The sequence below is a fragment of the Phascolarctos cinereus genome, unplaced genomic scaffold, assembly GCF_003287225.1.
Source record: "Phascolarctos cinereus isolate Bilbo 61053 unplaced genomic scaffold, phaCin_HiC Scaffold_4;HRSCAF=312, whole genome shotgun sequence".
NCBI lineage: Eukaryota > Metazoa > Chordata > Mammalia > Diprotodontia > Phascolarctidae > Phascolarctos > Phascolarctos cinereus.
This window is the reverse complement of record NW_027555847.1, coordinates 201,464,217-201,479,052: the sequence shown is the minus strand read 5'-3', so window position 1 is coordinate 201,479,052 and position 14,836 is coordinate 201,464,217. Positions and strand designations below refer to the sequence as shown.

General features: G+C 36.8%; 1 protein-coding gene across 1 annotated transcript in view; it reads right to left on the bottom strand.

The window, feature by feature from the left end:
- Positions 1 to 14,836, bottom strand: part of ACO1 (aconitase 1) — a 91,922-nt gene that overhangs the window by 5,386 nt on the left and 71,700 nt on the right. Inside the window, exons 17-19 of the mRNA XM_020976215.2 lie at positions 13,184 to 13,326; positions 6,867 to 7,014; positions 506 to 628 (exon numbers count right to left, since the gene is read on the bottom strand). Of these exons, the coding sequence (XP_020831874.1) occupies positions 506 to 628; positions 6,867 to 7,014; positions 13,184 to 13,326 (414 nt within the window). The remainder of the gene's footprint in view (positions 1 to 505; positions 629 to 6,866; positions 7,015 to 13,183; positions 13,327 to 14,836) is intronic.

Below are 14,836 nucleotides of genomic sequence, written 5' to 3'. Positions count from 1 at the left end.
GAAATGGATTAACATGAAATAAATTTAGAAAGACAGGTAATAATGAAAGTGAATATTTTTATAGTGCTTAAAGTTTTCAACATACTTTATCTACAGATCACTTGATGATCACAACTGCCTGAGGTAGGTGCTATATTATCCCTATTTTACAGATGAGGAAACAGTCTGAGTGAAGTTACCTGACTTGCCCAGGGTCACGGGGATCAGAGATGCCAGACTGTGAAGGGCTTTAAATGCCAAAGACAAGAGTTTGTATTTTATCCTAGAATCACTGGGGAAGCTTCTTCAACAGGGCAGTGATATAATTACCCTTCTTCAATTAAAATAAATGTCAGGCTTTTACTTTTTAAATTTGCTTGTGTGGTTTCATACTTGATCTGAATCTACCATGTTGTGAAGTTTTAGTCTTTAAAGGTTTGTAGAACAAAAGATCATGCCTGCCATGATTGTTTGAAGGGGGGCTGCTACCCACATAAGTTGTCTCATTTTCCTCTGCATGACTTACCAGCAGAAAAGGGCCCTTGGCTGCCCAGTCTCGGGAACTCCCAGATCCATACTCTTTTCCAGCTAGTACTATCAGAGGGATACCTGCCTTCTGATAGCAATCAGCAGCATCAAATACATCAAGCTAAAAGAGAACAGGAAAAAAAGTTTCTGAAAAACATTATTCAGGGCAGAGAGTACATACACTAACTTTCAGGGAACTCCCATGAAAATGGTAGAGACAAGAGGTCTGCTATTAAGGCTGGGTAGACCTAAGGCATTTGGATATGTATATGGACATGGACATAGATATGGATATGGATGAGTAAAAAAGCAGAGTCCCCTACCTACCCAACCCAAACAGGAGTTTAGCAGATATTCTCAAGTATACCTGTTGTGGACACATAACTCAACATAAAGTAGCCAAAAAATGTTTTGAAATTATCAAAAATATCTTTCCTTCTAGTTTTATATATCAACTACATAATCAAGGCCAAGGGCAGGAAAAAAAATACTGATGTTTAGGAGTGAGAGAGGGACAGACAAAAAATTCCAATATATTTCTTAAGGAGAACATGAAGTATTCTGTTTTGGGATGACACAAATGAGCCAGATTTAATCTGTGGTGACTAACCAATGAAGCAATTATTCTTACTGGCTCTGAAAACCACAAATAAAATCCCTTAAAAGAGAGACAGTGTTTCCTAACAAAGAAATTAAATGAAGATGTTTGTCCACGGTATCAACTAAGCTTTTTCACATCAGCATTTTGGGAGACTGATAGTCTGTGGCATTACAAGTAATCTAGGTATGATGCTGTGTTTTCAGATGGAAAGAGAAAATGAGTACACACATTACAGAAACATTATTATTTCTTGACTGCCAAAAAGATGGTCCTATGATCAAATAAAGCCTGAATCTTTCCAAAGGCTATAAGGAATAACAAAGGAAAACAATTTCCCTAACATTTTCAAAGAAGTCTTCATGCCCTCCTTGAACATTAAGATTACATACACATTACTTACAAACAATGACACCTCATTCATGTTAAATGCTTTTAAATTTTCAAAAGTGCTTCCATAACCTTTCTCCTTTGCTTAATTCTCAGAACAATCCTCATTGAGACAGATGGTGTTATTTATTTATTCATTCACTCACATTCTATTGTTACTACCAGGTGCTTTCATGCACTCTGCATTCCAACCAAACTGGGCAACTCTTAGACCCCTGAGCACACAGAATTCAGTAGGTGAATACTTAATAAATGTTTTATAAATAATTGATGCCTCTATATTTGGGATACTTTGTGCAACTCTGGTCATCACACTGAAAGAAAATAATGGCACTGGAAATCAAAGATAAGAAACTTGTTATTACAAAGAACTGGAAACAGAAGTTCCTGTCAATTGGGGAATGGTTGAACAAATTACAGTAAACAAATACAATAGAATTTTATTGTACCATTAGAAATAATGAAACGGACAGGTTTAGGAGAAACCTGGGACAACTTGTATGAGCTGATGGAGGGTGAAGTTAGCAAAACCAGGAGACTGGTTTACATAATAAACAATAAATAATATTGTTTAGGCAGTCAACTGAATGACTTGAGAACTCTGGTCATCACAATGACTAAAAACAATTCCAGAGGACTGATGATGACACCAGCAATATTTTTTCTCTTAAATAAGTGACCTGGTTTTCAACCATATTTATAACAAATGTTTATGTACAATTTTAATGCATTTCCAATTATTCACTGCAGTGGTGTAATCGATAAAGTGCTGGACTTGGAGTCAGGAAAACCTGAATTCAGATTCAGCCTTGTTCACTTACTAGCTGTGTGATACTGGGCAAATCATCTGACTGCTGTCTGCCTCAGTTTACTCATCTGTAAAATGGTGATAATAATGGGACCAACCCCGTAGGACTGTTGTGAGGATCAAATGAGATATTTTTAATGTGCTTTGGAAACCTTAAAGTGATACATAAATGCTATCTAGCTATCTAACTAAAGTATACTGTAAAAGATATGGCAATACTTTGTTGATATTTCATTTGAATGACTACATACATGAGAAGGTGATATATAAGTCAGACTAGAATGTCCCTGAATTAGTTATGAAAGGCTATTGCCAGTTTGCTTTTAGGTAAAATTAATTTAAAATTATTAAACTTTCAAAACAAGAGGTTTAAGCTAAGGAATCATCTTTACTTGTGACATGTATAAGTTATGGATTAATAATAATAACAATAATAATAGCTAGTATTTCTATAGCACCTACTGTGTGCCAGGCACTATGCTAAGCACTTAACAAATATTTTCTCAATTGTTCCTCACAACCACCCTGGGTGATGGGTGATGTTATTATTCTCATTTGGCAGGTAAGGAAACTGAGGAAAACAGGTTAAATTACTTGCTCAGGGTCACACAGCTAATTAGAATAACAATTATGACTGCAATCTAATCCATACTTGGTCTTGCCGGACTGGTTCCTCAATAATTACATTCTCATTTCCTTTCACCTGAGCTTCCTCCCAAAACAGAAAAGAACACTTTCAAGTTAATTCTAGTTATAACCACTGAGCTCCCATTTCATTAAATAAGCTGTTATTTGACCACACAGGAATTCTGGCCTGGAGGATCTAATTCCAGGTCTAATATTAACTAACTGAGTGACCTTTTTTCAGCTTTGTTTTTTTAACCATCTATAAAATGGAGATGCTATGTGTTAAAACTGTATCTCATTCTGGTCCCTCCTGATAACCTGCCCTCCTTTCTAGGCAGCATAATAAGTTTATGAATAGCCAGCATAAAGTAGCAATAGCAGAAAATTAGACTGCAAAGAGGAACATGGAAATCATGCACAAATTGTGCCAAAGATCAAAGGAGCATAATTTACAAATTGTATCATATATTAACCAAAAATCACATCCTGGTAATATGTGCTGGGTCAGGGGAAGCCATCTAGGCTTTGCTGATAGGGCCTTTCAGTCCTATGAGATGACATGCTCAGACAAATGCCAGACGTCCCTGTAAGACCAGCAGAACACCAAACAGTGCTGATAATTTTGAGATGATGTGGACATGTTAACTTGTAAAGTTTTACTAACAACTCTGAAATAATTTTGATATTGTAATGAACTAACTCCAAGGTGGCGTAGATAAGAGTTAGTCTATTCCCCTCCGAAACCCTATAAAAATGAGACCTCAAAATCCTTCCCCACCAAGCATTCTCATCTCCACTGAGTTCATGTTGCTGAATGCTCCCAACTTTAATCTATGATTATGCAAGTGAGTCTCTTTCCACCTCCCCATCCTCTTCCCCATGCTGTCTGCTTTCCTTCATTGCCTCAAACCTATCCCCATGTCATCTGCCTCTGTATTCCTTTTCACCATTTGTCTCTGTACTTGTTGTGCTGTTTGCCCCTATACCTTCTTTGCCTTATTAAAGTGTGATTGCAATATCACTTCCCATTGTAGTCTTTACCAGCAAGTACCCAAAGAACAGGTGTGCCCATCCCATTTCATAATTTCATAAGCTATCAATTCATATGGCCATCTAGCCTGACATCTCAGAGGAAGGCTGAAAAGCCAACAAATTCAGTTCAATACATACTTATGAAACACCAACTCTGTGTAAGGCACTGGGCTCACTTCTAGGAAGAAGATTAAAAACAATCTGCAGGGCTCATAATAAGAACAGAGCCAGGAAGACCTCGCATTTCTAACAGGTAGTCAATTACTTTCACCAGATTGTCAAAGGGATTCATAACACACTCACAAAAGGGTAAGAACCTCTGCTCTAAGGCTGTAAGTTTCAGAGTTGGTGCTGACCTACAATGGTAGAGGGAGTTTCTTCATCTAGGTGATCCCTGTATCAATGAAACAACAGGTCTAGTTCCTATCCCAAACTCAAGTTCCTCCGCTGCATCACTGTGGTATGGAAATGGGCCTGAGCTCTAGAGGGCCTAGTAGAACACAGTCATTAGACCAAGATCTCTACTTGAACTCTTCAAAAAGCTTCACATGTAGTGTCTACGACAGACTGTACCCGCTACTGTCTGGGGTCAGCCTAAGTATCACTAGTGGGATGGCTATCAGCTAATTAATCTTTTGGCTATAAATGATGAAAAAGTAGAAAATGGCCCTTAGTTCCATCTGGGCATCTCCCTTCTGTTTATACAACAATAATGGCAAGGTGAGAGAGGAGGATGCTAAGAATCACATCATTAATTTAAATACTGGTCCTCTTAACTTACATCAGTGACAAAAAAAAAAATTGATATGCTATGGGAGGAATGGACATTGACATTCTTGCTCTGACACTGCTTAGTTGTTCAGTCATGTCTGACTCTTCAGGACCCTGTGGACAATAGCACATCAATAATGTCCACGGAGTTTTCTTGGCAAAGATACTGTGGTGATTTGTCATTTCCTTCTCCAATGGATGAAGGCAAAACAGAGGTTAAGTGACATGCCCTGGGTCACACAGCTAGTAAGTATCTGAGACCAAATTCAAACTCAGGCATTCCTGACTTCAGGTCCAGTGCTCTATCCGCTGAGTCTTCTAACTGCCACCTCTAAATGACACTAGAAGACATTTAAAAAAATTTACAGTTCAACAGAAAGAAGGTTCACAAATTCTTTTTGGAGGAGTGACATAGTAGGGAAGGAATGTGGTACAGTGGTAAGATCATTGTCTTTGGAGGCAGAGAACCTGAGTTGAAGTCCTAGCTTTGATGCTCACTACCTGTGCGACTTCAGACAAATCAACTTAACCTGTAGAAGCCTCAGTTTTCTCCTCTGTAAAACAATGGGACTATTCCCCAGTACATGGCACACGGTTTGTACTTAATAAATGCTTTCCCATTCATTTGTCTTCTATATTCTTTGTCTCCTAAATCAGTTTGTAAAATATCAGTAAACTCTTTAGTTCGACAAAAAATAAAATAAAATGGAGGAGCTGACCTCGAGAGCCTCTGAGGCGCCCCCTAGCAGCTCTAGGTCTACAGCTCATGAACTGGTATTGTTGGTTTCATTGGGCACTGAAAGGCAACCAGAAAAGCCATTTCCTTGGGGGCCACTTGGCCATCTTGCCTATTAGAGTTCACTACAAGGAAAATCAAACAGATGAGCATTGTTGTTTAGGTGCCAACATCTGTTGCAGAGAATGATGTAGAAAAATGTTATAGAGAACTAGACAACATTCTACAAACAAAGTCAAGTGCTATACATGTAGGAGCTTTGTAAATATGTTATTTGTGACATATATGGGAGGCCTGTATTGGAAGCTTCATGGAGAGGAAATTCTCTCTAACAATGATAGCTAACCTTTATAAAGTACATTTCACAGTTGTACATAGTATTCTCACTCGATCCTCACAAAACCTTGGGAAATAAGTGCTATTATTATCCCCATTTTAGAGATGAGGAAACAGGCTGAGAAAGGTTAAGCAACTTGTCCAAGGTTACACACCTAGTAAAAGTCTGGGGCAAGATTCAAACTCAGGTGATCCTGACTGCAATTCCACAACTCTATGTACTATGTTACCAAGTTTAAACATTCACCATTCATCAAGATTAAACTAAAAAGAAAATATCCATTTAAGACACTAAGTATCATTGTATTATAAATACAGAACTGTAAGGGACCCTACGGGACATCTACTTAAAGTCTAGGGATTCTTAACCTTTTCTGAGTCATAGACTCCTATGGTATTCCGGCGCAACCCATCAACCTCTTCTCAGAATAATGATTTTAGATGTATAAAATAAAATAGTATTAAAAAAGAAAACAAAGGGGCAGCTAGGTGGCACAGTGAATACAGCACCAGCTCTGGAGTCAGGAGAACCCGAGTTCAAATCTGGCCTCAGACACTTGATACTTACTAGCTGTGTGACCCTGGGCAAGTTACTTAACCCCAATTGCCTAGCCAAAAAAAAAAAAAAAGAAAAAAGAAAATGAAAACAAATTATACTCAAATACAATCAACAAAATATTTTTTAAAATAAATTTTAAAAAATTTACAAGATAATTTTGTCATATATGTGAAAGGAATAGCAAGTTGTGCTTAGTAGATTTGAAGTTTCATGTACAACCATCTTTTTTATTGTACTTTGTTATGGAAATTCTTGTTTTATTCCATAAATACATATTAATGTAAAAAAAAAAGAGAAAAACCACAAATTCATGGACTCCAGGTTAAGAACCTCTGGTCTAGTCCAAACCCCAGGTTAAGTCTCTTGCTGAAATATTTGTCAGAGGTGGGTTTTGAAGCCAGGTCCTCTGATTGCCCAGTCAGTACCCTTTCCTATGCAATGCTGACTATTGAATATACTCTGAAAAGCCCTATTTCAAGGCAGGCGGGAAGAGGATACTCACAGTTTCACCAGAAGGCAGATATAAGGTCTGTGGTGCTTGTTTATTCAAAAATTTGTTTAGCAAACGAATGTTGGCAAATGTTCCTCGAGCCATGACGGCATCATTGCCTCTTCGGGAACCATAGGAGTTGAACTCTCTGGGAGTCAAACTAATATTAAAAAAAATCAAACAAATAAAAACAGAAAAACTGAGGGAGCTTATTTTCCTGAAAGTGAGCAAAAGATTCATTTAATATAAATTGAGAAAAAAAGCAAATAACACCTAGTTATTCCTCGAAATCTATTTTGTTTACCAGAGTGGGGAACACAATTTCAATTGTCTATTTACTCTGTAGGTAAAGATAAAGTAAAGCTCAGAGAAGGAAAGAATGATAAGAATAGACAATAGCTTTCTAAGGCCAAAGGGTGATCCTACATAGTTCTCCTGGCAGTTCCCTGAAGAGAACTGTTATACAGAGGACAGTGCTGTTGTGTGAACAATCTCAACTCTGGAACAAGACTGACTGAGGTACCTTAAAAGTAAAATCTCTTTGGCAAGGAGAATTTGTTCCATAAAGAATGAAAAAATAAGATTAGCTTAAAAGTGTAAGCCATAAAGCTTTGAGGCAGTGAGGAAAATTAGTACATGTCCACAAGCCAACGTACGTAAGATTTAGATTGTGAATAAAAAGTAAACTTAATGAAGAATGGAGCCCAGGGTATTAACACTGTACATCTTCAGCCTCTGGACTGACATTAGCTATTTGGAAGCACTGACAGGAAAAGACTGGTGAAGATTTTATAGGCTGACTTGGAAGCTATCAAAAAGATTATTTTCTAGGACACCTAGATTAACTTTTAGCTTCTTCAGAAACATGGAGACTCCATGTTGATGTGTGATTCTCCAAAATGACATTAGATTCTGGAATTTTCAAGATAAGCTCAAAAAGGTCTAAAATTCATTTTACAATGACAACTATTACTCACTATAAAATTTACCCCCACACTCAGTCCTTCCAGGTCTATGCAACCAGGCCAAAAAAAACCCAAAACCCCAAACCTCAGAACATAGCATATTAATCAAGCAGACTGTGGACCCAAATAACTACTTTTGAAGATACTAAGAAGGATACGTCATATTAGCAATTGTATCTCTTATCCATTCTCTAAGGACTAGTTTAAGAGCTATTTTCCATCCTGAAAACTTCTTAAATTTATTATAGTTTTTTTCTTCCTATTCTGAATTCATAGCATGTGTTATCATTTACTACTTAACCATGTATTATCTTATGACATCATTTTTTTTTTGCCACAGCAATTAACAGATGACCTGCATAGAGTACTTTATATTTTACAAAGTGCATTACATATATTATCTCATTTCATCTTCACAATTACATGAAATACTCGATGATTCTGTGTACTATAAATATAAGCTGATTTTCCTACTTAAAGAGATGGAATGCACCTATCAGATTGGCCAAGATGACAAAACAAAAAAATGATAAATGTTGGAGAAGATGTAGGAAAACTGGAACACTAATGCATTATTGATGGAGTTGTGAAATGATCCAACCATTTTGGAGAACAATTTGGAACTATGCCCAAAGGGCTATAAAAATGTGCATACCCTTTGACACAGCAATAGCACGTCTAGGGCTGTATCCCAAAGAGATCATACAAATGGGAAAAGGACCCACATGCACAAAAATATTGATAGCAGCTCTTTTTGTGGTGGCAAAGAATTGGAAATTGAGAGGATGCCTATCAATTGGGGAATGGCTGAACAAGTTGTGGTATATGAATGTAATGGAATACTATTGTGCTATAAGAAATGATGAACAGGCAGACTTCAGAAAAACCTGGAAAGACCTGTATGATCTGATGTTGAGTGAAGTGAGCAGAACCAAGAGAATGTTGTACACAATAACAGCCATGTTGTATGATGACTAATATTGATAAACTTAACCCTTCCCAGTAATACAAGGATCTAAGACATCTCCAAAGGCCTCATCATGGAAAATGCTATCCACATCCAAAGAACGAACTATGGAATTTGAATGCAGATTGAAGCATACCATTTGCTAATTTTTTTTCTTTTCTGTTGAGTTTTGTTTCCTCTTTCTGGTGGTTCCTCCTATTGGTTCTAATTCTTACTTACAACATCACTAATGTGAAAATATGTTTAACAGGAATGTATATGTATAGCCTATATCAGATTGTGCACCATCTTGGGTAAGGTGGGGGGGGAGGAAGGGGGAGAAAAATTTTAAACTCAAAAGCATATGGAAGTTACTGTTGATAAATCAAAATAAATTAATAAAAAAAGAGAGATGGAATGTCTTGAAGAATATCTCTATCTACTATCTTAAGACACAAGATAAAGAATTATTTGTTAAGATCAAAGAAATAACCTAATAAAGAAGGCAGGAAGAAACTGACCAAGAGTGATGACTTTTATAGCCATAGTAACTCATGAATTCAATTCAACAGACTTTTTATGATCTACTGTGTGCAAGACACAGAGATGGGAGATAGAATTCCATTTATTGGAAAGCTAGCCAGACAGTTTAGCTGAAATGGAGAGGATGTTTAGAGAATATCTGAATACATGTAGAAGCTGGATTTTAGTGGGTTTTATATCCCACAACTTTGCTGAAGTTAGGAAGTGTATCAATTAATTATTAGTTGACTCTCTAGGTAAATCATCATAACACCTGCAGTATTTCTTTTTTCCTTACTGACCTGCTTTGATTGTCAGACTGAGGAATCTGAATTTTATCCTAGAGGCAAGAAGGAACCACTGAAAATTTCTGAGTAGGGCCTCGGAGCAGGAGAGAATTGATATGATCAGATCTGTGTTTCATCAATTTGGCAGCTAGATGGGAGGTAGATTACAGAATAGAGAAACTATAAAACTGTAGTAGAACAGTAATATATCAGTGAAGAGAATCCCCACACCAGTGAAGTAATGGATTTTGAGGCAATGGAGTATATACCAGTAGACTAGGGAAATGCTGTAGGAATAGTTAATCCAGATTTCTGCAAAGCACTAATAAATGTTCACTGAACCAAACTGAAGTTATTTGACAGAATGTCTCATTATATCCTTCTAGTCAAGGTAGCAGAATGTGAACTATAGGACTGGCAGAATGAATTTGTAGGTCATTAAGCAATGACACTCAAACACAGGTCATTAATGGATTAATGTGCCTCTAGTGATTTACTATAGGGTCTGTACTTTGGCTCTCTTTCTTTCAACCATGTTAGGATTTTAACTGACAACTTGGATGAACAAAAAGAAGTCTTCTTTATCAAATCTGCAGGTGACAGAAATCTAGAAGGGAGAATTGATAAACTGAATCACATAAGTCAGGTAAAGAAAAAGAGTGATATATCACTTCAACTCAGAAGTCTTGGGTTTGAATTCTGATTTTGCTACTTTCAATTGACCCTGATTAAATCACAAACTTTTAAACTCAATTTCTCCTAACTATAAAATGAGAGGTTGTGTAAGTTGATCTTATGGTCCCTTAAAACTCTAAATCCTAGGAAGTAAGATAGTAAGTTTTAAAAGTCACAGAAATGGAGAGATGAAATGGAATGAGATTTCTATCACTGGAGAGACCATCCACATGGAGGAGATTACACTTTTTGGAAAAGGATATCTAGTTCAACCCCCTCATTTTTCACTTCATAAAAGATGAAACAGGTCCAGACAGGCTAAGTGATTTGTCCAAAGTGGAAGAGCTATGATTTGAACTCAGGTCCTCTGTGTCCAGCATTAAAGTATTTTTCTGCTTCACCACACTGAAGTGATTAGGTTGGAATACATTATCTCAAAAGTCCCTTCCAACTCTAAAATTATAATCCTTTCTCAACTGAATAAGCATTAAGTGCCTATTTCATCTTGTATGTATGCACAGGATTTAAACATACTAAATAATGTCATTTCTCCAGCTCAAGGGTAGAGTCTACATATCATACATTTTAAAAATATTCTTTCTTTTTTGGGGGGGGCTAGGCAATGGGGTTAAGTGATTTGCCCAGGGTCACATAGCTAGTAAGTGTCAAGTGTCTGAGGCCACATTTGAACTCAGGTCCTCTTTACCCAAGGCCTGAACTCTATCCACTGTGCCACCTAGCTGCCCCTAAAAATATTCTTAAACAATAATAATATAATGACATATATGCCCTTTCTCTGCCTCAGTTTCCTCATTGTAAAATAAGTGGGTTGTACTAGATAGTCTCCAAGGTCCCTTCCATCTCTAAATATATGACTCTATGATCATCTGATTCTTATAACCCACTGAGGTAAAGTCCTACAGGCATTAATTATTATTTCCATTTTATGGTTTAGGAAACAGAGGAGGCACTTGACTCATTCAAGGCAAGAATTTAAGATAGGATACAAACTTAGGTCTTCCTGACTACAAATCCAGTACACTGAGCACTAAAATCACACTTGAATAATGAGCACATGGTAGATACTCAATAAATATTTAAGTGATTGATTTTTGTAGATAGGGTACCCATCATTTGGTTAATCTATCTGGAGATTTTAACCAACTTCTGAGTTGATGTGAGTGGTGCAAGAAATTGCTCAAGTTGTAACTTTCAAAACTTTCAAAGAAGATAAAGCCCTTGTGTTTCTGGATAAGGTTCTTTTGGTGCATTCCTAATTTCTCCCCACAGATATAGCGTATTGCAATTGGATAAATGGAGTTTTATGATACTTATTGTGCTAACATTTTTATGTATATGTATTGTTTTCTCATTTGATTGTAAAATCTGGGAGGACAGAGAAAACACATATTTCTTTGTATTCCCTCAACACATAATGCATATAGTTGGCACTCAATAAATACTTGTCATATTAAGTCCACTGTAAGAGTAGAAAATAAGAATGTGCAATACAGTTGGATATTCCATAAAATGGGACTCCTGCAATGAAACTGTATTGTTAAGGGTAATGTACTGTGGTTCTGAATAACTAATTTCTACTTTTCTATACATTTATCCCTTAACACAGAATTTTAGCAGATAATCCCTGAATGTACCAAGTTAACTTTGTAATAGCCAATGATTCTAGTAGATAGATAAAAGCTGTTTTTCCCCCCAATAAAGGCCAGAACAGAGATATTGTTGACGACCAATACTAACTCAACAAATTAATTCAGATTTCTAGACCTTTAATATGGAGAAGCACCCATTTAGAGTTCTATTTGACCATGTGGCCAAAAAACAAATATTCAGAAAACAGTCAGCTTCTATGATGAATGTGAAATCCAAATATTTTCTACTTATTAAACAAGGTCTTTGTGTTACCATCAATAAAGTGGGTTGTGTATTTTAAATGTCTAATCTAATCAGATATCATTATTCTAATTTCTATCCATCAAAATTACTGGAAAAATTTCCGAAAGAAAAAAATAATATCAAATCTCAATACCTTTTTACTAGGTTACATCCACTGGTATGAGCTTAGATACAACTCTTAACATGTAGGTTAAGGACTGATAAGTGAAATCTACTGATGATTCTTCCCCAAATCTAATTTTAGTCAAAAGTTATCACTTTCTCCCGTATAAAAACTTTTTACTAGAGCTGATTAGAACACCTTGACAGTTATATATTTACCTTCTTTCCTTTGGTCATTTCTGTGGCAGAAATACAAACCAACTGAAAAAAAACGGGCAAGAAAAGAAGCAACGGACCTGGTTTATACAAAAAATTGCATCTGTTAAAATCTCCTGAATAATGAAGCACTGATAATATAATTTCCAAAGGCTACTTCAGTCATTTGCTCCAACAAGTAAAGGCAATATGGCAAGATCTTTTCAAGGGGAGGGGGGAAGAGCAGAGGGCAGGGAACAGAACATACTTGGCAGTAGCAGTATGGTAGAACCCTAAGCTGGGCTTCAGATGCTAGATATGTAAGGTAAAACAGGAAAGGCGTTTCTGATGGGTGATTCTGTTTGTCTTTCCTTGGCTAATTTCTAGGTAACATAAGCTGGTTTGGGAGGAATCGGGAACAGCAGCAGAGGAAAGTAAAAAAGGAAGTTAGTTTATTTGTTGAGAAGTGTCAGCATTACAGCTACTCCATAACTGACAGGATCACAGAATCATCGGATTTGAGAATTAAAAGAGACCAGGCAGTCAAAGAAAGAAGAACTGATTTCTAAAGCACAAAGTTCTATGAACCAACAAGTAGGGGATTATCAATGCATTGTTAAATTCACTGAATGAGAAGTAGCGTGGTATCAACAAGGGAAATTCTCACCCTTATTTAAACATCTTTTTCTCTTCGTGGTCCCTCCTTAGTTCAAATATACTTACCCTTGGTTGGTTAAGTATCGAGCAGCAGGACTGTTTCTTGCAATATTTCCAGCTGGAGAAATATGATCAGTTGTTACTGAATCTCCCAAATTTAATAGGACATAGGCATCTATAATGGGTTTAAGAGGTGGGGGATCTAAAGTCTAGAAAAAAATAAAATCACCCAACATTGTGATAAAGCTTTTTTGGACAAGTCATCATCAGTCACCAATAATAACAGATGTTACAACAACTACAATTTCCACCTTTGCATCAGAACACCAAGCACAATGTTCTGCTATTCCTTTTTTCCCCTAATGGGTCTCATTAGAATAAGTGCCAAAAAATTACATAAATGCTTAATTAAAATATTTGTATAGAGAGTGCTTAGCTACTGCCTCTGCCAAAATGTGTACCTCTAAAAGCATTAGTAGAGGAAACAGGTCACAATTTTTTAAAAATTAAAGTTAGAGCTCAGCAAAGCTCAAGTAACAAGGGAAAACTGAGATTCTTCTTTTGACTTCTACCATTTCCAATCCAACAAGCATTTCCTTTTTTTTTTTTTAATTTTTAGGCAATTGGGGTTAAGTGACTTGCCCAAGATCACACAGCTAGTAAGTGTCAAGTGTTTGATCTGAGTATGGACTTGAACTCAGGTCCTCCTGACTTCAGGGCTGGCCACCTAGCTGCCCCATCAACAAGCATTTCTTAAACATGTACTTACTCTGTGTTAGGTAATATTCTAAGCACTGAAGATAGAAACATAGAAAGAAACAGTCTCTGATTTTAAAAAAGGTTATATACTATGACAACATGAACACACACACACGTACATGTGTATGTGTGTGTGTGTGTGTGTAAAAGTTAATTTTTATGGCTGCAGGGATAGTTATAAGTAGTTGGTTTGGGAGGGAAGAGGAAAAGCCTTAAGTAGAAGGTGGCATAAGCTCTGAAGGAAATTAGGGATTCAGAGAGGTAGAGGTGAGGAGGAAGTACAAGCTAGGCATGATTGTACAGTCTTTGTTACTGTGTCCCTAGTATCTAGCACAGTGCTTAGTATATACTAGGAGCTTAATAAATGCTTGCTGATTGAATAAGCCTGGAAAGATAAATCTGATCTAGATTATGCAGGGCTTTAAATGTCACGCTCAAGAATTTGCCTTTCATTTTAGAGGCATCAGGAACCACTGAAGATTCTTAAGAGGGGAGGGGCATGATTAGTGCTTTAAGATTATTTTGGAAGTTATGTGTCATATGGATTAGACCCACGAGAGAATAGAATTCAGAAGTGCAGTTAGGAAGAAGGCTGTGGCAACTGTCCAGATGAGAGGCAATGAGAGTCTTAATAAGGGTGATGGCCCTATGAGTGGAGAGGAGAGGACAGAAGTTTTGAAGATAGAATCAATGGACTTAGCAGCTGACTGGATGTGGCAATCTCTGACTTACCAAGGGATGAGGGGAAACAAATCACATGAGTATAAACTTCTTAAAGACAGGATCTGTATTTGAATTTAACCTTTTTATCCCAGTGTCCAGTAAGGACTCTGCACCTGGTGCTTCACAAAGTGATTTTGAATTTGCTCATTAGCCACAGAAAGAGCTTCCTTTCTTTATTGGTTTAAGTATGAAGAAGTTTAATAATCCTCTTGAGATATGTCTCTGAAATTGTCCCTA